The sequence below is a fragment of the Bos javanicus genome, chromosome 15 (genome assembly GCF_032452875.1).
Source record: "Bos javanicus breed banteng chromosome 15, ARS-OSU_banteng_1.0, whole genome shotgun sequence".
In the NCBI taxonomy this organism is placed as follows: domain Eukaryota; kingdom Metazoa; phylum Chordata; class Mammalia; order Artiodactyla; family Bovidae; genus Bos; species Bos javanicus.
Window position 1 is genome coordinate 77,068,189 of NC_083882.1, and position 22,328 is coordinate 77,090,516.

Genomic DNA, 22,328 nt, shown 5'->3' on the forward strand with positions numbered 1-22,328 from the left:
CAATGGAACATTATTCAGCCATTAAAAAAGGACAGGGGACATTCTGCCATTTGCAATAACATGGATGGACCTTAAGGGCATTATGCTAAGTGAAATAAGTCAGACAGAGATATCACTTATACATGGACTCTGAAAAAAAATTAATAGATATAATTAATATCATACAGATTGGTAGTTGCCAGCGATGGGGGGCTTGGGGTAGACAAAACAAGTGAAGATGGTCAAAAGGCACAGATTTCCAGTTATATGTCCCGGGAGCGGAATGTACATCGTCAGATCAGATCAGATCAGTCACTCAGTCGTGTCCGACTCTTTGCGACCCCATGAATCGCAGCACACCAGGCCTCCTTGTCCATCACCAACTCCCGGAGTTCACCGAGACTCATGTCCATTGAGTCAGTGATGCCATCCAGCCATCTCATAGCATATTGGGCACCTACTGACCTGGGGAGTTTCTCTTTCAGTATCCTATCATTTTGCCTTTTCATACTGTTCATGGGGTTCTCAAGGCAAGAATACTGAAGTGGTTTGCCATTCCCTTCTCCAGTGGACCACATTCTGTCAGATCTCTCCACCATGACCTGCCCATCTTGGGTTGCCCCATGGGCATGGCTTAGTTTCATTGAGTTTCATAGTGACTACAGTTAACAATACTGTACATTTGAAAGTTGCTAAGAGAGTAGTTAAAAAAAATTTTTTTAATTAAATTTACATATTTTTAATTGATGGACAATTGCTTTACAGTATTGTGCTGGTTTCTGCCAAACACCGGAGTCAGCCATAGGAATGCCTCTGTCCCCTCCCTCCTGAGCCTCCCTCCCACGGCCCTCCCACCCTGCCCCGCTAGGTTCTTACAGAGCCCTGGATGAGTGCCCTGAGTCATACAGCAGATTCTCAGTGGCTATCTGTTTTACACATGGGAGTGTGTATGTTCCCATGTTACTCTCTCCATATGTCCCACCCTCTCCTTTCTCCCCTACCCGACCCCGTGCCCGTTGGTCTGTTCTCTGCATCTCCACTGCTGCCCTGCACGTAGGCTCATTAGTACCATCTTCCTACATTCCGTATATATGCACTGATAGACGACATTTGTTTTCCTCTTCCTGACTTATTTCACTCTGTATAATAGGCTCTACAGGCTCACCCACCTCATTAGAACTGACTCAAATGCATTCTTTTTTATGGCTGAGTAATATTCCACTGTATATATGTACCACAGCTTCTTTATCCATTCATTTGTAGATGGACATCTAGCTTGCTTCCATTTCCCAGCTATTGTAAATAGTGCTATGGGGTCACACAGAGTCGGACACGACTGAAGTGACTTAGCAGCAGCAGCAGCAGCCATTGGGGTACATGTGACTTTTTCAATTTTGGTTTCCTCAGGGTATATGCCTAGTAGTAGGATTGCTGAAAGAGTAGATTTTAAAAGTTCTCATTATAAGGAAAAAAACTGGATATGTGTGGTAATGGATGTTAACTAAATAGACTTATTGTGGTAATCATTTTGCAATATATATATATAACAAAAAAAAAACACTAAAGGTAATTATATATGGGTATATGGGTACTTCTTCTTTACTCCTATCTGTATTTCCAGATTATTTTTTTTGCCAAGCATAAATAAAAAAACATATTTATTAGACTTTCTCTAAGTTGAATATAACATATTTCATCAACTTTAAGATAAGCATTTTTTTCTATATTCTTACATCTCTGAAATAGGGCTATGTCTTACAATTAATGGCATACCACAATTGCCATTGGTAATTTTTTTCAGTTTAATCTCTCAAATCAGGATGCATTTTAAATTGACAGCACTTTCAGCTTAACGAAATACAGTATTTTATGCTTAATTTGAGAACTGTTCATGGCTATGCTTGTTTATTTAATAGTGGAGAGTGTGTGTGTGCATGTGTGTGCACATGCCTGCCTGTTGTAGTGTTACAGGTCATTATAAGCTAAGGCCATCATATACCTGGGAATGTCTCAAATTAAAAAGCCCCAGCCCAGAGACCACTATGACTTGGTGGCTTCTAAGTAAAATGTAGGAGAAGACCATGTGCTAAACCTGTTCTGCCAGAGCAGAAATCACAGAAAGAAAGGAAGAAGGAGGAATGCCAGGTGGAAACTCTTCCTGAATGATTTCTCTCTAAAGCTGCTCTTGAAGCTTCTTGCTTCCAGAGCTATAAAAAAAAAATACACTTGCAACAATCTACAAGACTAAATATCATCTCCAGTTCCAAACAGCAGGGACTAGTGGATAATACTGTAATCCATTTCCCATCTGCCAGAATTATCAAGCTGGGACTATGGTGGTCTCTGGCAGGGGATGAGATTTGGATCAAAGAGTCCTCAGGCCCATACTAAATGCACTTACCTCCCTCCCACCTCCTCCAGAGATGTACGGGTCCGGGGGGTAGAAGAACGCAGGGTAGTCGGTAACGTGTTGGGTAGCACGGGGCTCCTTTCACTCATACTGGTAGCCCTGGGAGCTGGGGGCACCAGGCCAGGTACTGGAGAGAAAACAAGGGCTGGAGTGGACCACTGGAGCCCCAAATATCTACCTGGGGTCCAAGAGTAGCATCTGGAGAACCTGACGGAGCCATCTTTTAGCTGCCCTCATCCTAGACACGCCTGTTAGATGTCCTTCTTGCTAAAAAGGATTTGGTTTCCAATATTAACAGCTCTGGATGGGCTAGCTGGCCCACAAAGGGCAGGAAGAAAGAGAGTCATGCACGGGTTATAGCAGGGATCAGGGACTCAAGAGAGCTGATTTCCATTGTAGTAAATGCCAGAAGCCAGGGACTTCCCCGGTGGTCCAGTGGCTCAGAACCTGCCTTCCATTGCAGGGGATGTGGGCTGGATGCCTGGCTGGGGAACTAAGATCCTACGTGCTGCAGGACAACTGAGCCCATGCGCCCCAGCTAGAGAAAGCCCATGCACGGAAAGTACTAAGCCGCGTGCTCCAGAGCCCGAAGCCCATGTGCCACAACAAGAAGCCAGCGCGCCGCAACTAGAGCAGTCCCCACGTGACAAAGGAAGCCCCAGCACAGCCACGCACATGCACACGCACGTACATGCCAGAGCCAGACGAACCCGCTCTGTGCCGTTCGAAACCTCAAGCTCAAAGGTCCTAGTCACTCTGCTGTAAGATCCCCTGAGGGACAGTCTCATCCAGATGGAAAAAGCTGCTGATCCCCTGCCCTTGCAAGGGCTCCGCTGTTGCAGGGGGGCCCGTCAGTCCAACTCACCGAGGGAGCAGGGCCGGCCGTCGGGCTCATCAGGACAGGCACACACAAAGTCCGAGGTTCTGGCAAAGCAGAGGTGAGTGCATCCGCCGTTGTTCACGCCACAAGCGTTGGTCCCTATGAGCAAAGCAAATGAACATCTGGCCTGGGGCAGAATCAAGTCTCCCAGTTTGATGCTTCTCCAAATGGAGGAGATTCAGGGCTCCCTGACTCCCAGGGACAGTGGGGCAGGAAGGAGGGGTATAACAACAGGGGGCCAAAAAGGACTAAGAGCTTCAGATGTGAACGTGGCTCTCCGGTGGCTCTGATCGTCTTGGTTATTAACAGTCCTTGGGGTGACCAGTGAACCCCACCAGTGGTACGGAAGCAGCCTCAGGACCGGGAGCCCACCTGTCTGCCGCTGAGGGGAGACCACGATGATGTCCATGAGTCCCTCCACGTTCGCCAACACTGTCTCCTTGTTCCGGCCTGAGTACTTGTCCACACGCTGAATGGACTTGGTCTGCCAGTCTGTCCAGTAGATCCACCTGTCCTGCTACTCAACAAGGGGATCCCAAAAGGGTAACTATTAATAGGCAGACCCCACCACAGCTTCCGTGCCTCAGCCCATTCATTCCTGCTGCCCAGGTGCCCTCTTCTTCATATATCCGGATCAACTTGTATGCATCCCCACATATGACCTTACCCAGGAGATCTCCCCCTGGTAGCAGGGAGATCTCTTACCCACAGAGAATTCACCCTTCTGTCCATGCTGTTCTCAGCCGCGTCCTCACTTTTGCACGCAAGTTTTGACATTCTGTGGTCATTTTTTACATGTCTATCGGTCCTGCCAGATTAAGCCCTTCAAGGACAAGAATGTGCTTTATTCATCTCTCAGTTTCCAGCATTAACATGTAGTCCTCAGTCAACTCAGTGGCTCAGTGAATAACTGAGTTCCTGTACCTAGCAAATAGGAGTAAATTGTGGAGGTGGGGGGTCCTTCTGGGTCCCTGTTCTAGGCCCTTCACTCACAGCCCTGGCCCAAGTTCCCTGGTTACCTCTGCAGGCAGCTGCCCTCTAATTCAGTGATCTTGAGATTCTCAACCAGGGGAGGAAGGGCAGTGTAGGCGGTTCCCCTCCCATCCCTAGGGTATACATCAGAAACCCCAGGGAAACTTGTAGACGAGAAAACTAAACTCAGTATAATCCTATAGTTTTACATGTGGAGTATGAGGGGGGAAAGCCTATCATTAAGTAAAGTCAGAGAAAATCTTTTGGCTGGTAGGATATAATGCAGAATATAGATAGAGTGGATGTTTTGTCAAAAAAAGGACAAAGATACCTTTTCCTTCCTTGAATTGTTTTACAAGGTTAGAACTCTTAAAAAATAATGTCAGCCAATACTAATTAAAATGATCAGAAATAACACACACTGAGTGGCAGGTACTGTGTTAATGCTTTGTGTATATTTTGGGCTTCCCTGATGGCTCAGATAGTAAAGAATCCGCCTGCAACGCGGGAGACCCGGGTTCCCTCCCTGGGTTGAGAAGATCCCCTGGAGAAGGGAATGGCTACCCACTCCAGGATTCTTGCCTGAAGAATTCCATGGACAGAGCGCCTTGCAGGCTACAAGTTCATGGGGTCACAAAGTCAGACACGACTTCAGGAGAACACTATTATTAAACTCATTTCTTTCACAGGTAAGTGAAGCGTAGAGAGTTCACTGTCTTGTCCAAGTTGCCCAGTCACTTCATGACACAGGCAGAACTTGAACCCACAGAGCTGGCTCGTTGGAGGCACTCCCCCAATAATTACTGACTGGCTCATTGCCTCAAAACGCTGGCTCTCAGCCACTCCACTTTCTGGCTGTTAAGTGAGCTGCCTGAGTTTTCTTGCTGGGACCACAGCACTGGGATCAACTGGGGAACTTGTTAAAATGAATATTCCCAGCCCGACCCTCAGGAGGCAGATTCTTTATATGCTCTGCCCAGGAATGTGCATTTTCACAAGTCCCACAGCTGACTCCGTACGCAGCTGTGGGACAGCCGCCCCTCTGAATGCTAGAATGTGGGAAAGCGGGAGCAGCAGGGCGCATGGCGGCAAGGCTTCCGTGTACAAGAATCACTCCTAAAATGGGCTTCCGTAGCACATCTGTTCAGCAGCATCTGGAGCAGACACAGAGCCCCGAGGAAATACGCCCCATCAAGGAGGGTGAGTCCCGTTCTCCGAGTCAGTACCTGCGTGAGAGCAAAGGGGTGAGACACGTGGCTGACCAGGACCTGTCGGAGCTTCCCGCTGAGATCAGCACTCTCAATCCGATCCAGGTGGGCATCCACCCAGTAGATCCTGTGAAGGAGAAACGGTAGCTGCTGAAGACACGAGTGGGGGACCCAGCCCTGCCCTCAGGGAGCTGGCTGTCCCCTCCTGAGCTGAGCTGGCAGGTGGGGTGAGCAGTCGTGGTGACCTGATGAGGGGGTCACTGGGAGTCCCTAAGCTGAAGAGTGGAATTGGGATGGTGACTCATAAGTGGGGAGGCCAGGGCGGTTCTGGAGAGGGGTAGAAATTGAGTGACCTCAGGGGAGCCAGCACCCCGTCTCATCTTCAGCAACTCGATCACCCTTTGACTTTTACAGAGACATCACTAGGCTGAAAAAGGTCCATCTAGTCAAAGCTATGGTTTTTCCAGTAAAGTATGGATGTGAGAGTTGGACTATAAAGAAAGCTGAGTGCCAAAGAATTGATGATTTTGAACTGTGGTGTTGGAGAAGGCTCTTAAGAGCCCCTTGGACTGCAAGGAGATCAAACCATCCTAAAGGAAATCAGTCCTGAATATTCATTGGAAGGACTGATGCTGAAGCTCCAGTACTTTGGCCACCTGATGAGAGCAGTTGAATCAATGGAAAAGACTCTGCTGCTGGAAAAGATTGAGGGCAGGAGAAGGAGATGACAGAGGATGAGACGGTTGGATGGCATCGACTCAATGGACACGGGTTTGAGTAAACTCTGGGAGATAGTGAAGGACAGGGAAGTCTGACGTGCTGCAGTCCATGGGGCTGCAAAGAGTCGGACATGACAGCAACTGAACAACAACAACAAAATAAATTAAAAAATAAAAACACGACGTAAACCAGATAAACAAAGCCCACCTGAGGGTCAAATGCTGGGTTCAGCGACTCCTGTTCCAAGAATATGTTACCTCATTCCTTCTCGCTGCTTGCTCTTCCCTACCCACCAAGGAGCTTTCACCCCCATCAAGGAGGGTCAGTCCCATTCTCCGGGTCACTTTTTTTTCACTACTTCAATCTCAGTCTTCCTCTCCTCTGCCCACCCGATTTCCAGGATGCTGTCTGGGACAGGATCCCCACCTGCGCGTATCATAGTCCAGGGTAAGTCCATTGGGCCAACCCAGGTCTGTGTTGATGAGGACCTTCCGCTCAGAGCCATCCAAGTTCGCCCGTTCGATCTTAGCAATGTGGCCCCAGTCTGTCCAGAAGAGGTACCTGGGACACGATGGTGGCATCAGCAAGGCATGGGAAGATGGCACCCAGAGGTTGAGAGAATACCATTAAGAAAGAGGCATATTCAAGTGCCTCCTCCCCAGGCCCTTCTCCCCTGGGTCTCTTTCCTGCTGGCCAAAAACTTACCCCTTCCTGGGGAAAACAGCGATGGCCCGAGGCTCATCCAGGCTATTGTTGATCAGCACTTTGCGGCAGGAACCGTCCAGCCTTGATGCTTCGATGGTGTTTCGGCCCGTATCTGTCCAATACAAATTCCGGGCCACCCAGTCCACCGCCAGCCCATCAGTGGTCTTCAGCCCACGCCCGATCACCGTCTCCATGTTGCTGCCGTTCAGATCTGCTCGCCTTGAGGAACAGCCCAGGGTTAGATGACTGATCAGATCAGCAATAGGCTGATACCCCTTTAATCCACATTCCCAGAGTTGGATTCCCACTACACTGTAAGCTCCAAGGGGCAGGGACCAAGTATTTATAAGTACATGCATGCATGTGTGCATGCTAAGTAGCTTTTCTGTGACCCTGTGGATTGTAGCCTGCCAGGCTCCTCTGTCCTTGGGATTCTCCAGGCAAGAATACTGGAGTGGGTCGCCATGCCCTCCTCCAGGGGATCTTCCTGACCCAGGGAGCAAACCCACATCTCTTAAGTCTAACCTGCGTTGGCAGGAGGGTTCTTTACCACTAGCGCCACCTGGGAAGCCCATTTGTAAGTACATTCCTCAGCGTCTAGCACAGTAGGAATTCAAAATACTTGCAGACCTAATGAATAAAGTATTGGGAGGACAGAGTGTTTCCTGCTCTAAGTAGGTGGCATTTGGGCCCATGTCTTGCCAGAAGGCAGGTTAATAAGCCCCATACACCTTCAGGAGGAGACAAGGATTGCCAGGTGGTGATTAGAAGAAAGGGAAGATTTTTCAAAATCTACCTGTGCATTTTTTATAACAGTCTGACCTATAGGAGGGAATTCAAGCCCAGGATGGGGGAAGGGGCATGTCACCACACATGGGGGCCTTCTCTAAACTCTACATGCCCACCAGCTCTCAGGATGAGATTCTAATGCACCCCTCAGGGAGAAAAAAGGGAATGCTCCTGTTCTTCCACATGAGAATCTCTGCCGTGGTAAACCCCTCTAACGGTACGTGAACGTACGTGAACACAGGGTACCACGTTCCTTGGCTGTGCTGGGTGAAAAATTGAAAGAATAAAAATTTAAATAAAACAAAAAATATTTAAAAAACAAAAACAAGCACAACCTTGCAAACCACCATAAACCTTGCATTTGGCTGGTATTTCTGTATTACAGTACACCCAGTTTGGCGATGTGGCCAACTAATCAGTGGGTCTTAGAGGATCCGTGGAAGTCCTGTAGCATCCAGTAGTAGGGGTAGAAGGCGCCGGGTCCCTAGCCTGACTTTATCTGTTTGTTTTACACACTGGACTTCTAGTCCTCCTTAAATAGGGAAATTCCCTGGAGGTCCAGTGGGTGAGACACTGTTTGCACTGCAGGGAGCATGGGTTTGATCCCTGGTCAGGGAATCCCGCAAGCTGCAAGGTGCGACCAAAAATATAAATTCATGAAACACGAGATAGGCCGTGCGTGTGCTCAGCCATGTCCAACTCTGTGCCACCCCATGGACTGTAGCCTGCCAGGCTCCTCTGTCTGTGGAATTTTCCAGGCAAGCATACTGGGGTGGGTTGCCATTTCCTCCTCCAGGGGACCTTCTCAACCCAGGGATCAGATGCAGGTCTCTTGAGTCTCCTGCAACGGCAGGTGGATTCTTTTATCACTGTGCCACCCGGGAAGCCTGGCAAAGCACATCAGAATCTCCAAACAAGCAAACAAACAAAAAAGTTTGAAACTCTTCTGGGATAACACTGCAAAGCAACAAATTCAGGTCAGAACTCCCTATCCAAGTTGCCAAATCACTCAGTCCATTTAGAGGTGAACCCAGGCCATGACCTCAGCCATCAGAGACGGGAAGCAGGTCTGTGTCCTCTGGAGGTTTTCAGGGACACTCATACCTGATAACATCCAGGAACACATCTGTGTAATAGACCTTGCCATCCACGCTGTCGTAGTCCAGGGAGATGACATTGTTGAGCTCGGGGACCGGTACATGCACATCCGTGTGGTCGCTGGTGTCCAGGGAGATACGCCGGATGGAGCCGCGGCTCGAGAACAGCAGGTACGTCTCAGGAGCGGGGTCGCAGGTCTTCCCATCTCCCTTCAGCTGGATGCCGGTGGGGCAGGCACAGGAAAAGCCCGAGGGCCGGGGCAGGCACAGGTGAGAGCAGCCACCGTTCCTGGGTCCGCACTTGTTCACACCTGGTGACGAAAGAGAGAGAAAGGGGCAAGTTTTGACACCCGGCCCGGAATACAGTCTGAATCTTAACCGAGGCATAGGTTTGATCATGCCTGATGGTCTACTGTTCTGCATAACAGGATTTGGTGCCCGGCAGGGATGAGCTGGAATGAGCAGGGGTATCTCCGGGAGTCCTTTAAAGGGGACAGCACCCTGCCGTGGGAGTATGCAGTACCCGTCGTACCCAGAGGGAACACAGCCTGATCCTGGAGGAGGAGCTTAGGTAGGTCCCTGTCCCTCTGGTTGTAAAGGCATCTCTCTGCTCTCTGATGCTGAGACGGCCCCAGAAAGTCAGAGGCCTCTGGCTCACAGCCCTCGGGGTCTTCTCACCCAGGGGCTGTGACCGGTCCACAGCCTGGATGTCCATGAGGCCTGGCAGGTTGGACCTCACCAGGATGACGTTGCTGCCAGTCCCCTTGTCGGCACGGTGGATGCTACGGGTCTGCCAGTCAGTCCAGTAGATATAGGCATCGAGCAGGGTGAGGCCATATGGGTGCTGCACAGGCGATACCAACGTGTGCCGATTGGCACCGTTCAGATCCGCAGCCTCAATTCGCTGTGGAGGAAGGAGAGGGTACCGGGTGGCTGTTAGGAGACGTCCCACGGCCCCCCTGTACTCCCAGACTCTGCGCAGGAGCAGGACCCCCACCTCGGTGTGGGCGTCAGCCCAGAGCAGCTGGGAGCTGGCCTTGTCCACAGTCAGTCCGTTGGGCCACCCGAGGTTGCTGTTGATGAGCACGGCGCGGTCGGAGCCGTCCATCCCAGACCGCTCCAACTTGGCATGCTCCCCCCAGTCCGTCCAGTACATGAACCTGGGCAAGAGACGGTAATAGCTGGTTCCTCCCACAGTTCCTGTACACTGGGAGTCCTCACAATACGACAAACACCGTGAAAAGCATTTATACGTACAAACGGGAGTTGTTTAGTGACTACAGAGTTTCAGATTTGCCAGACGAAAAAATTTTGGAGACCTGTTTTGCAATAATGTGAACGTACTAACACTACTGAACTGTATGCTTGAAAATGGCTAAGACGGTAAATTTAATGTGATGTTTTTCACGATTAAAAAAACAGTACTTTCAGGACTTCCCCGGTGGTCCAGTGGCTAAGACTCAGTGTTCACAATGCAGGGGATCTAGCTTCAATCCCTGGTCAGGGAACTAGATCCCACATGCCATAATTAAGACCCTGCACAGCCAAATAAATTTTTTTTTAATGATTAAAATATTTAAAAAATTGAAATAAAAAAAATTTTTAGTACTTTCCATGCATTATCTCACTTAATCCTTACAAGGTCCACAAGGCATGCATTTTCATTATCACCTCCACTTTACAGGTAAGGAATTTGAGGACCACACGTGTGTGCTAAGTCCCATCTGTCGTGTCTGACTCTTTGGGACCCTATGGGGTGCAGAAGCCAGACTCCTCTGATCATGGGATTCTCCAGGCAAGAAGAGTGGAGTGGGTTGCCATCTGAGGACCAGGGAGGTTAAATATTGAACCCAAAGTGACAGACGCAGCTAATAAATGGTGAAAAAATTTGAATTCTGGGTGTCTGATTCCAGGGTTCATGCTTTGAACCTCTATGCTCCACGGCCACCCTGAAGGCCATCACAAGGGAGAGGAAGCGCCCCCGGGAGGTCAGTCTCGGTGCTCCTGCGGGGCGGGCGCGCTCATCCTGCCGCCCAGGGCCCCGGAGCCGCTCTCACCCCATCTCGTGGTACAATACGATGGCGCGCGGGCTATCAAGGTTCTGCCACACCAACACCTTCCGCATGGACCCGTCCAGGTTGCCCACTTCGATCCGGTTGGTTCCCGTATCTGTCCAGTACACTTTCCGGCCGATGGCATCCACTGCGAGGCCATCTGTGGTCTGCAGCCCTGCAGGAAGTCAACAGAGCACACTGGCTCCTGCCTTGAGACAGATGGGCTCTCTCCCCAGCGCTGTAGCCAGACAGGCGGGCCCAAGGCTGGGAGCAGGGCCCACCTGTGGTGATGAGGTCTTCATGCTGCGAGCCATCCAGACGGGCACGGCTGATCCTGTGCAGCGTGCTGTCCGACCAGTACACTCTTCCTGGAAAGGAAAGGCAGGGCTCAGCCCGGACCTTCACCCCGCCCCGCCTCCAAAGGAACACACCGCTGACTTGTGTTCTGAGACGCCTGGGCACGTCAGAGAGCCCTATGTCCCCAAGGAGAGGAAATCAAGAGAAATATTGTAACAGGATAGCCCTTGGCAGAGATGAAGAACGTGGCCCCCAACCCCATGCCCTCATAACAAAAGAGAAAGTGCTACAGAGACGGGCAGGGGTTGTGCCAGAGGGAACGGGAGGCCTCTAGGCTCTTAGCAGGAGGCAAAGGTGGTAGCGAGGAGAGAGCCGTTGCTATAGGGGCCAGGAGAGCAGGGAGGATCACGCAGACCTTCCTGGGGATCCACTCCAATGGCAATGGTGTTCTTCATGGTGATGTTGATGGGTACCACCACGTCGGCAAAATAAGGGATGTCCAAGGAGACCATGCGGATGTCTATCCTCCTGGCGAAGATGAGGAAACTGTTCATGCCTGCCCAGGTGCGGAGAGAAGGAAAGAGGACAGTCATCCTAGCACTGCCGTGAGAGGATCTGGAGTAAGGCAAGCTGAAGTTCACGCTTTCCGCCTCCATTAGTTTCTAGTTGTGTGATCCTGAGCACATTATTTAAATTGTTTAAGCCTCAGTTTCATTATCTGTAAAATGGGGACAATGACAGGGGGCTGTAGGGATAAAAGGTCAATACAGAAAAACCCTTAGCATTGGGTCTGATTCATGGACACAGCTCTGTATTATTGTCACAAAAGTGAATCTCTTTGAAGTTTAAAAAACTTCACGTTAAGTGAAACAGAGCTTTGCCCACAGCCTGGGACGATTTAGAGCTCCTTTCTCACTCAAATTCCCTAGGAAGTTTGGGTTCAAATGTAGCCTACCATGAAGCATCCCCTAGAGAGAAACATCGGCTTCCAACATTTGGGCAGCCAGCTCCTGTTTCTGAGACCTTTCAATTCAGATTATCATGAAGGTTGTGCTGGTCATGCCTACTCACACAAGTGCCATTTCCAAAGGAGGTACCATGACCTTGTAATTTATCACATGTTCTAGTATTTACTATACCAATTTGAGGCAGATGGAACTAAAGTGATTTAGTCTAACTGAAGCAGTATATTATAACAATTTCCCAACAGAGGAAAATAAAAAAGAAAGGAGCATCTTTTTCTAATATGCATGAAGATGCCATGAGACCTACTTGGACCCTGCTTCTAATCCTGCCTGCCTGTTCCCTTGCATCTCCTCTTTTTTTTAAAAAAGCTTTATCTTGCCCCTAAGCCTCTAGAAGCTTAGGTCCCTCAGACCACATTAGAGTCCACTTGCGAGGAAGGTAGAGAGTCACTGCCCCTGTCCCAAAGAGGCTCTAGCCAGGTCTGTGATGCCTAGACCTACCTGGTGAACAGGTCTTGCCATCGGGCATCACGTTAATGCCTGTGGGGCAGGTACAGCTGAAGCCACTTGGATTTGGGGACCGAAGACACAGGTGGCTGCAGCCGCCGTTCTCCGTAGCACATGGTGTGGACACTGGGTGGGGAGGAGGGAGTCAACGAGAAGGACCGTGGCAGAGGGAAGCCAAGGAGAAACCAGTGTGGGCCAAGGGCCGGTCACCTGGGGGCCGCCGGCGGTGGAAGACGTGGATGTCCATCAGGTTCTCCAGGTTCTCCTGCAGGGTCTCCCGGTCCAGCCCCGTCAGCCGGTCGGCACTCTGGATACTCTTGGTCTGCCAGTCGGTCCAGTAGATGCGCTCCCCATACAGGGTCAGCCCAAATGGGTGGGGCAGCTGGCTTCCGATCAGTACCTGCCAGGGCCCCAGCGCTTACATCATGCCCCAACCAGGTCTGACAGTACAGGCGTCAAGGGTGCACTCTGCCAGTACCACCTGCTGTGTGACCTTGAGCTAGAGCTGGTTATAAAATATCTCGAGCCTTGGTCTGCCAATCTGTAATAGAATCATGACAGTGCCTGGCTCCAAGGGTTGTGTGATGATTCTAACAGATCATGTATTATTTATATAATCTCAAAGGATCTCTGTACAAGTGACTTACTAACTACAAAAGGAGAAACAGCAACTTCACAGTGGACACCACCTTCACCACACAATCAAAGATGGTGACTTGCCTGGTGGTTCAGTGGTTAAGACTTTACCTTCCAACGCAGGGGGTGTGGGTTCGATCCCTGGTCAGGGAACTAAGATCCCACATGCCTTGTGGCCAAAAAACCAAAACATAAAACAGAAGCAATATGGCAACAAATTCAATAAAGACTTTCTAAATGGTCCACATTAAAAACAAATCTTAGAAGAAAAAATTGGTATTGCAATGATGAGACAAGCTGACATCTGCGGCTACTAATAAGACATACTGAGAACTCAGGACACGACTTAATGTAGTATTCCTGCCCCAGATGTATAATCTGAATCCGATCACAAAGATACGTCAGACAAATTGAGGGACATTCTACAAAATAACTGGCATTTACTCTTTAAAGATACAGAGATCAAGAAAGATAAAGAAAAGCTGAGGAAATGTTCCAGATTAAAGAGACATCATGACTTAAAACAACTGTAATCTGGAACTGGACCCTAGACTAAAAAAGAAAAAAAAGTTATAAGGACATCATTGGGGCAATTGGTGGTGACGCTGAATATGGACTACGGATTAGACAGTAATATTGTCAATGTTAAATTTCCTGATACTGATCACTGAACTATGATTATGAAAGACTGAGTTCTTGTTCTTAGGAAATACGCATTGGACTCTTTGGACTCTCTGGGGTTCAGGGCAGGATATCTCCAACAGAATCTCAGACGGTTCAGAAAAATAAGGTCTGTGTGTGTGCGCGTGTGTGTGCATGTGTAGAGAGAGAATGAGAATGGTATAACCATGTGGCAAAATATCAGTTATTGGTTCTTTTGACTCTTCCTGCAGCTTGTTAAGTTGGAAATTATACCAAAATTAACAGACAGAGAGAGAGAGGTCATGGGCCTAGTATGTGACTGGTGATAAATTAGCATTTGTGGTGATGGTTATTAGGAAAGCGCTTATACCCCGGCCCACAAGCCACATGGTCCCTAGTTCGCTTTTATCATCAAGGAGCAGGGACCCCAGGCTCTGGAGTACAGCCATAGTCTCAGAGAAATAGCATTCACCCCACACTGGATCTGCCCTAGGCCTCCCTGGGTCCCGTCAGCTGCCAGCCAGGAAGCCCCGTTGGGGAGGCGGTCGAGGCTGTGGGAGGATGCCCATGTGCCACGCTTACCTTCCTCTTGCTGCCATCAAGTCCGGCAAACTCAATCGTCTTCATGCCGGCATCAGCCCAATAGAGCCGCTGGGACCCATAGTCGATGGCTAATCCATTAGGCCAAGTCAGATTGGAAGAGATGATGACCTGCCGACCTGAGGCATCCATGCCGGCTCGCTCAATCTTGGGGCTTGCACCCCAGTCCGTCCAATACATGTACCTGGGCACAGGCAAGGGCGGTCTTACAAGCCTTCCAGTTGGGGATTCAGGGTTCCCAGGGCCCGAGGGTTTCTACTTGCAGTGGCTGCCCCACAGCCTCCCCAGCCTCTTGCCTCAGTTTCCAGCTCCCTCCTGGGTTCAGAGCTGTCTCTGAAGGTCTTACATCTTATATCACTACCAAAAACCACCAAAGGTCTTAAATATTTACTTGACTGGATAGGTTAAAGAATTACGGTACATCAACTTAACAGAATTCTATATAACCATCAAGAAAAAAAAAATCTACTAATCAAATGGGAAGATATCCAAGATATATAGCCACGTGAAAAAAACAAGATACAGCTACAGTATGTTGTCAAACAAAAACCACCACCACCACCATATGTGTGCATACACAGGGAAGAAAATCTGGAAACACTACCCTCCACTGTTAACAACAGTTACTTTTGGAGAGTGACATTGGAGAGAATTGTCACTCTCGATAAACTGTTTAAAAAGACAATGGCTTACTTTAGTAAGCAGACCAAAAAGCAAAAACAAAAAAGAAAAAGAAGGAAAAATAATTTTTAGATGTAAAAGATTTCCTTGGCCATGAAGGAGACAGATTGGTCACGATGCTCTGAGGCTGCTCGTGCTTCCTCGGTGTGCCTGTAAGATCTGGCCTCTCTCCCTAGGCTCCAGACTGCACTCTAGTCCTCAGATCGGGGGTGAGGGGAGCTTGCTCCAGAGGGGCAGGCGCTCACCCGCCCATGGGCTCCACCACGATGTCCCGGGGGCGATCAAGGTTCTCCCAGAGAAGGACCGTCCTCATGCTGCCGTCCGTGTTGGCCACTTCAATCCGGTCTGTCCCTGCCAAGAAGTCAGTGCGGGCAAAGATATCAACTCGAGTCTTGGTCGTTCACCCTCTTACCTTCCACGCCCAGCACAGAGCTCGGTGTGCCACAAATCCTCAAGAAATACTTTGTGATAAAAGCAATGAACATGGAGGGACCTGAATTTCAAGAAGAAATTCAAGGAATTGATTAGCTCCGTTTCTTGGAAGACTAAGGCTTCTTCAACCCAAGTAACCCATTCTGATAATTTAAGGCCATGCTTCTCCAACTGTACTGTGCCTAAGAACCAGAAGAGCCTGTGAAAATACGGATTCCTAAGCCCCAAAGATTCTGATTGAGCAGGTCTGGGGCGGGGCCCAGGAATCTGCATTTCTAACAAGCTCCCAGGTGATGTTGACGCTGCTGGTCCAGGGACCACACTTTGAGTAGCTCTCATTTAAGGCACTCTCCCTGCCTCCCACTCTTACCTGCCTAATAGAAAATGCCTCTTTCACCAAAACAGTGATGGAAGGAAAACCACAGGGTATAGGCTTCTCATCTGAAATGCCTCAAAACATTCTCAAGCATCAGCTGCACAGCAGAAGTAGCTGCCACTTGAATGGCAAATGCCAAACCCTCAGATGTGAGCTTCTAACTTCAGTTTGGCAGCAGCCCAACCACTCCTGACTGACCAAGGACTTCAGGTCAAGACGGAAATGAGCTAGGAGGGACACTAGGTTCTTTCGAGCTGAGGCCAGGGCTTTAAATAAGAAGATCCCAGAGTGTCAGGCCACACGTGCCCTTTACATACCTGCATCTGTCCAGTAGAGCTTGTTGGTGGCCCAGTCAATGGCCAGGCCTGCCGGGCTCTCTAAACTGGTGTCCACTACCACCTGGGCGGGAAGCAAGACTGTATCACCAACCGGACTTGCACCCCAGCTCTGGGGCCCAAACGCCAGCAACTGGCAGGCTAGCAAAGGTCTGGGAGGCCCTTCCCTGGGAAAGGGTGAATCCCACCCCTTCTGCCCTGCCCTCCCTGAGGGCCTGTGCCCCACGTCCGGCCCTACCTCCTGCCCTGTTCCATCCCACTTGGCCCTGCTGATGGTGTCAGTGCTGACGTCTGTCCAGTACACGTGGTCATCCCGCGAGTCCCAGTCAAGGGCCACAGCGCTGCGCACATCAGCCAGTGGGATGACATCGTCGGACAGGTCCTCTGTGTCGAAGCTGATCCGACGGATGTCCATCCTTCGGGCAAAAAGCAGGAACTTGTCAAGACCTGATCAAAGGCCGAAAGGGGTCTTCTTTTAATGCTCTAAATCCGATAACAGTGGCAGACACAGACGCTCGCCTGCGGGACATCTGGTTCGACCACACTTCCTGGGGTCTGGTGCCCTTTGTTCCCTTTGCTTCACACCTCAGACCCCCTCTGAGCACTGGGCAGCCCGTGCTGGCACCATCAGACTTGAGGAGCCAATGGAAATAGACGCCAGCAGGGCCCAGAAGGGCATCCTGTTCAAGTGTCTGTCAGCTGCATCTCGACTCTCCTCCGCTCTTACTTTGCTCAGGGTCCCCTAGTGGACTGGGCTAGATCCCTGTCAAGCCCCCACCCCACCTCTCTGCCTTCCACGTCTGCTTCAGGACTTCTGCTCCACTGCGTGGTCTAAGACCCCTTCCTCTATGCTCTTCACGACTCGGGCCAATAATGACTATTTGCTGAGTACCTGCTCCTTGCCCGGCACTGAGCTTCCTGTTTTCCTTGACTTGTCTCATTTACCCTCCTAACAGTCCTTTGTGGTTCACACTATTCTTATTCTCATTTTCTGGATCAACGATCCAGAGGCTAACAGGGGCCCAGGAACTGGCCCAGGATCCCACAGCTACCAAGCACCGGAGCAGGGGACTTGAACTCAGGTCTGACTTCAAAGGTGGAGTTCTGGCCACACTCCTATTCAGCATTTTCCCAGCTGGCTCTTCTCCATCCCCTGCCCCTATTCCAGTCTGTCTGAATATTTCCAAGTCTACTATTCTGCTTAGAAAGGCACTTCCTGCATCACTTTATCAACTGAACTTCTTTTGGGGGAACTTCCTTGCATCTCATCAAGACCACATGGGAAGAGCTGGGCACAGGAGAATGTAAGGAAACAAGGTTCTCAATTCAAAGTGCGTTGAATGACTCCTGCCTCTGTTCCCTGGAATAGTTTCACTCTCTGGAAAGGACCTAGGTCCTGAGAGAAATTTGGTTTTCACCAGAGACAAGGAGGGCAGTAGGCACGCAGCAGTAACAGAAGAGCCGTGATGTGTGAAGCATCTCCCCGGCCCCTGGCTGGGTGTGCCACCCAGTTGGATCACTCCTCTCTGGACTATTCTTAGGAAAAAAATCACCTGCGCCTCTGAGCTAGACAAGGCCCACCCTCTCAAGGCAATATACCTTCAGGCACTCAAAGGAAGCCAAAGCAGCAGTTCAGGGAGCCCCCAGGGAACCCATCATCTTTCACTCACTAGACACTTATTTATCCTGGGCCTCTGTATATAGAGCATCATCAGATGTCTTTACCTTACTCTCTGGCTTAGGGGCTAAGACAGTCTCTAGGGTGATGCTAGAGGTAAAAGTGAAGTCACTCAGTCGTGTTCAACTCTTGGCGACCCCATGGACTATACAGCCTACCAGGTTCCTCTGTCTATGGAATTTTCCAGGCAAGAATACTGGAGTAGGTTGCCATTTCCTTCTCCAGGGGATCTTCCTGACCCAGCGATCGAACCTGGATCTCCCACATTGCAGGCAGACGCTCTACTGTCTGAGCCACCAAGGAAGCCCCAAAGGTAAAGAGCTAGGAAACCGTTCCCTTGCTTTATAGAAGGGTCTGGAAACCTCCTGCTGCCTAGGGACAAAGCGTCCTGGGTGAACCTGTTTGCAGGGGTTCATGCTTGACTCTGTGGTGTCCCTGAGCCTTCAGGGATGACCGCTGGGCCCTCAGCCCTCAGCTCCTTACCTTCTTCCTCTCCAGGGGCTGCCTGAGGAGCTGGCTCCTCCCCTAACCAGGCAATTCCCAAACTCCTCCCCCTTGTTTGCTCCACCCACCCTCACAAGGCAGGTCCACTGAGGCAGGGGCCCTAAAGCCACTTACTCTGGGCACAGGCGTGGCTGCTGATCTTGCGGAAGCCGGTGGGGCAGGCACAGGTGTAGTTCTGTCCGCTGGGCAGACACAGGTGGGTGCAGCCTCCGTTGTTGTCCCCACAGCGATTTTTCCCTGCTCAAAAAGCCCAGAGCAAGAGGGTCAGGTGAGGTTGGCAGAAGGGGTCCCAAGGCTAGTGAGTGGGAGTGTAGCAAAGGCACGATCTTCCGGAAGGAAGAAACTATGTCTTCTTATTTTGTATATCTGCCCCCACCTACGAGCAGAGTGAATACCTGACACACAGGAAATGTTTGCATGAATTAGATGGGGGAGAGCAAAGCAGAATGAGTCTTTCCTAAGTCTCCATGTTGTACCCTACGGGTCCAGCAGAGGGCGGAATGAGTCCACACCAGCACCAACCTTAAATTTCCTTGCTGGGAACCCTGGCAACTGTTGACAGGTGCAAGGAAGGTTCTCAGAAGCACTGGAAGCTCACCAGGTGGGCGTTCTTTTTTACCTGCAGGCTGGCGCTGGGGGTGCAGGGTGTGGATGTCCATGGGGAAGTGGAGTTTGTTGCGAATGATCTCCTGGTTCTTGCCAGTAAATTTGTTGGCACTATTGATGCTCTTGGTGTGCCAGTCTGTCCAGTACAAGCTGTCTTCAAACACCGTGATGGCAAAGGGATGCGGGAGGCCTGGGGAAAGTCCAGGACGACCTCAGTCTACACATGGCCTGCCCGGCCCCTGGGGCCAGGCCTGGCATCTGTACAAATCTCACCCTCTGCCAAAGGCTTCTGGGGGCTGGGACAGGGTAAGCAGAACGAGAGATGAAGGAGAGCGAAGGAAGGGCCTCACCCTGGCTAATGACAGCCTTGCGGTGACTCCCGTCCAGATTGGCCCTCTCAATGACGTGGTGCTTAGCGTCCACCCAGTACATACGGCGCCCGGCATAATCGATGGTGAGGCCGTTGGGCCAGAAGAGATGGGTATCAGCGATGATGCGGCGGCCAGAGCCATCCATGCTGGAGGCCTCGATGCGGGGGGTGTTGCCCCAGTCTGTCCAGTAAATGGTCCTGGGAAGAGAGAAAAGGACATTGGGAGGCAGGCAGTAGAGGGCAGGTAAGGTACCCAGCATAGTAATCAGGCAGGGGGCTCTTACTGATTTCACCCAGGGGACTCCAACTGGTAGGAAATACATTCTGTTGGGTTTACAGAATGTTTTTCAATGTTTGAATTATTTATTTTATTATTATTAAAAAACAAATTTTTGGCCACATAGCATGGCATGTGGGTCCTTAGTTCCCTGACCAGGGATCCAACCCATGCCCCCTGCATTGGAAGTACGGAATCTTAACCACAGGACCACCAGGGAAGTCCCCCAATGCTTGAATTTAAATGTCTCTAGACAGAGAATGTATTCATTTAACAAAAATATTTTGGAGTATCTGCTATGAGATGAGCATATCTTTTCGTATTGAGAGCATGGCAGTGAACAAAACAGATGAAAATCCTGACCTTGTGAAACAAAAAATACTAGTGGGTTACGACTCGGGACAGGCATTTTCCTCTTGGTCACGGCTCTGCCGCTGCCTTTTGTCATTTTCACACCCGCACACGCACACACATGCCACGTACCGCACACGCACACACATGCCACGTACCGCACACACACTACGCTTCTAAACCAGGGGACCTATAACTGTAGGGTCTTAGAAGACACCCCTCTCAATCGACTGCACTTAATTTTTAAAAGCCAGAGGCAAAGAACTTCCCCTGCAAAAGACCTTTCTTCTAATGATAAAATTACTAATTTTTATTAATTCGCTCAACCCTATAAACTAATAACAACGGTACTAAACAGCTACCACTTACATAATGTGTGTTGTGCCATTTAAAATGCATCACCTCACTTCATCTTCACACAGCTGTGAGGTAGGTATATTTTTATCACCAGTTTAGAAATAAGTAAAATGGAAGCCTAGAGAGATGAACTAGCCCAAGGCCATACAGTCAGTTACCGAAGAGCTGGAAACCCAGGTGCGTCTGGGTGCAGAGCCAAGGCTATTAACACCACACTGTGAGGTCCCCTGGCCCCCCAGTAAAGCCTGGCCCAGGTGGCGGAGGAACTGTCCCTAAAGGATGTAAGAGGAACGTGGCAGCTGGAGTCACAACTCGCTCACCCCTCCATGGGGTGCAAGGCGATGGCCCTGGGCTTCTCCAGGTTCTGCCACAGCAGCACCTTCCGGTGGGCCCCGTCCAGGTTGGCCACCTCAATCCTTGAAGTCCCCGAGTCGGTCCAGTAGAGTTTGTCATGGACCCAATCCACAGCCAGGCCCCCTGGTGGAAAGAGGTCATGGAAAGAGCGTCAGGGCTTCAGCGGGGGCCCCTGTGTGCTATAGAAACAAGGGCGACTCTTGCACGAACCTGTTTCTGGGCCAGGCACTCTTCTCACCATTTTACAAACACACGTTTTACCTTGAATTGTTACAACTGTGTGAGTTACGTGCTATAATAATCCCCATGAGGATGAAGCAACTGAGGCAAAGAGAACTCAGGTAACCATCCAAGGTCATGCGTTTCCTCCTCTCAGCCAATCACATTCCACTTCCGGAATCCTAGCTCCCTGGCCCCTACTGGCCCGGGGGTTTGCAATTTGTGCCTCAGGGTTTTACAGGGGAACATCATCAGTTCCATAAGCATCTGAGTCAAATGTGCTTAATTAATACCGAATTCTAACCCACTTCCCCTGCTTGTCGAATGGCATGAGATGGCAGAGCGAGCTACTGTTTTTCTAATCTGCAAACATTTGGATGCTATCTATCTGGGTCCATCAGAATATTCCTAATATGAAGTAATCAAAACAAAAGTCAGAATTAGATGGGATGCCAGGCTGATAGAGAATTACAGCTGTCATCCACAAATCTCTGGTTTCAAACAGTTCCATTCAACGAAATGGTCTCAGTATTCTCAGTGATCGAGCTCAATAACAAGCAAATATTACAAATCTGAGCCTATAAAATGACTGTAGACTAATGAACATTTTCGGTATTAGAGCTGCATGCAAGGCTTCACTGTGAGACGTTCTGCTGCCTAAAGGTTTGTGGCCACTCCCGTGTTCCTCCCTGGGTGCTGTTGCATGTGGTGTGGCCCTGCCCCTCCCCACGGGTCCCCGTTCCTTACCTGGGCTCTCGAGCCCTGTAGACACAACCTCCTCCACGTTGCTGCCGTTGAGGTTGGCGCGGAGGATCCGGTCCAGGGTGACGTCGGACCAGAAGACAAGCTCGCGCCGGTGGTGGAAGTCCAGGGCGATGGCGTTCTCCAGGTTGTTGAGCAGCAGCGTGTACTCGGAGCGGTGCGGCAGCACCTGCCGGATGTCGATGCGATTGGCGAACAGTAGCACAGGCTCCGGCCCTGGGACGTGGCATAGAAATGGGGCCCCAACTGGGCTCCAGAGCTGCTCCCTGGCAGCCATCAGCATGCACCCCTCCAAGCTCCAAGGAGCCTCCTGGCCCACTAGGGCATGTCTCAAGCTGTCAGCATCCATCATTATGAGAAGACTGGCAGCCTGCAAAGCGTACACCTCATCCCATTCTTGGGGCCCAGAATGCAACTCACAATCCATTTTAATGCTATGGAAACATCTCTCTGGAACGAACTTATGGTCCCCAGGGAGGAAGGATATGGGGAGGCAATAGTTAGGGAGTTTGGGATGAATATGTACACGCTGCTATATTTAAAATGGATAACCAACAAGGACCTA

The 22,328-nt window shown here is 50.2% G+C and overlaps 1 protein-coding gene across 3 annotated transcripts in view; it reads right to left on the reverse strand.

Moving 5' to 3' along the window:
• LRP4 (LDL receptor related protein 4) overlaps nt 1-22,328 on the reverse strand; it is a 53,550-nt gene that overhangs the window by 10,446 nt on the left and 20,776 nt on the right. For 2 of the 3 annotated variants that reach the window (XM_061381328.1, XM_061381329.1), the window contains exons 12-34: nt 21,749-21,979; nt 20,749-20,905; nt 19,424-19,641; nt 19,087-19,263; nt 18,582-18,704; nt 16,524-16,732; nt 16,268-16,349; nt 15,388-15,493; nt 14,444-14,645; nt 12,794-12,983; nt 12,578-12,709; nt 11,527-11,667; nt 11,096-11,182; nt 10,818-10,989; nt 9,758-9,920; nt 9,439-9,664; nt 8,768-9,071; nt 6,875-7,093; nt 6,596-6,730; nt 5,468-5,576; nt 3,642-3,786; nt 3,255-3,368; nt 2,381-2,516 (exon numbers count right to left, since the gene is read on the reverse strand). In XM_061381328.1, coding sequence (XP_061237312.1) covers nt 2,381-2,516; nt 3,255-3,368; nt 3,642-3,786; nt 5,468-5,576; nt 6,596-6,730; nt 6,875-7,093; nt 8,768-9,071; nt 9,439-9,664; nt 9,758-9,920; nt 10,818-10,989; nt 11,096-11,182; nt 11,527-11,667; nt 12,578-12,709; nt 12,794-12,983; nt 14,444-14,645; nt 15,388-15,493; nt 16,268-16,349; nt 16,524-16,732; nt 18,582-18,704; nt 19,087-19,263; nt 19,424-19,641; nt 20,749-20,905; nt 21,749-21,979 — 3,778 coding nt within the window. The remainder of the gene's footprint in view (nt 1-2,380; nt 2,517-3,254; nt 3,369-3,641; nt 3,787-5,467; nt 5,577-6,595; nt 6,731-6,874; nt 7,094-8,767; nt 9,072-9,438; nt 9,665-9,757; nt 9,921-10,817; nt 10,990-11,095; nt 11,183-11,526; nt 11,668-12,577; nt 12,710-12,793; nt 12,984-14,443; nt 14,646-15,387; nt 15,494-16,267; nt 16,350-16,523; nt 16,733-18,581; nt 18,705-19,086; nt 19,264-19,423; nt 19,642-20,748; nt 20,906-21,748; nt 21,980-22,328) is intronic. The other variant, XM_061381330.1, reaches the window with a different exon arrangement.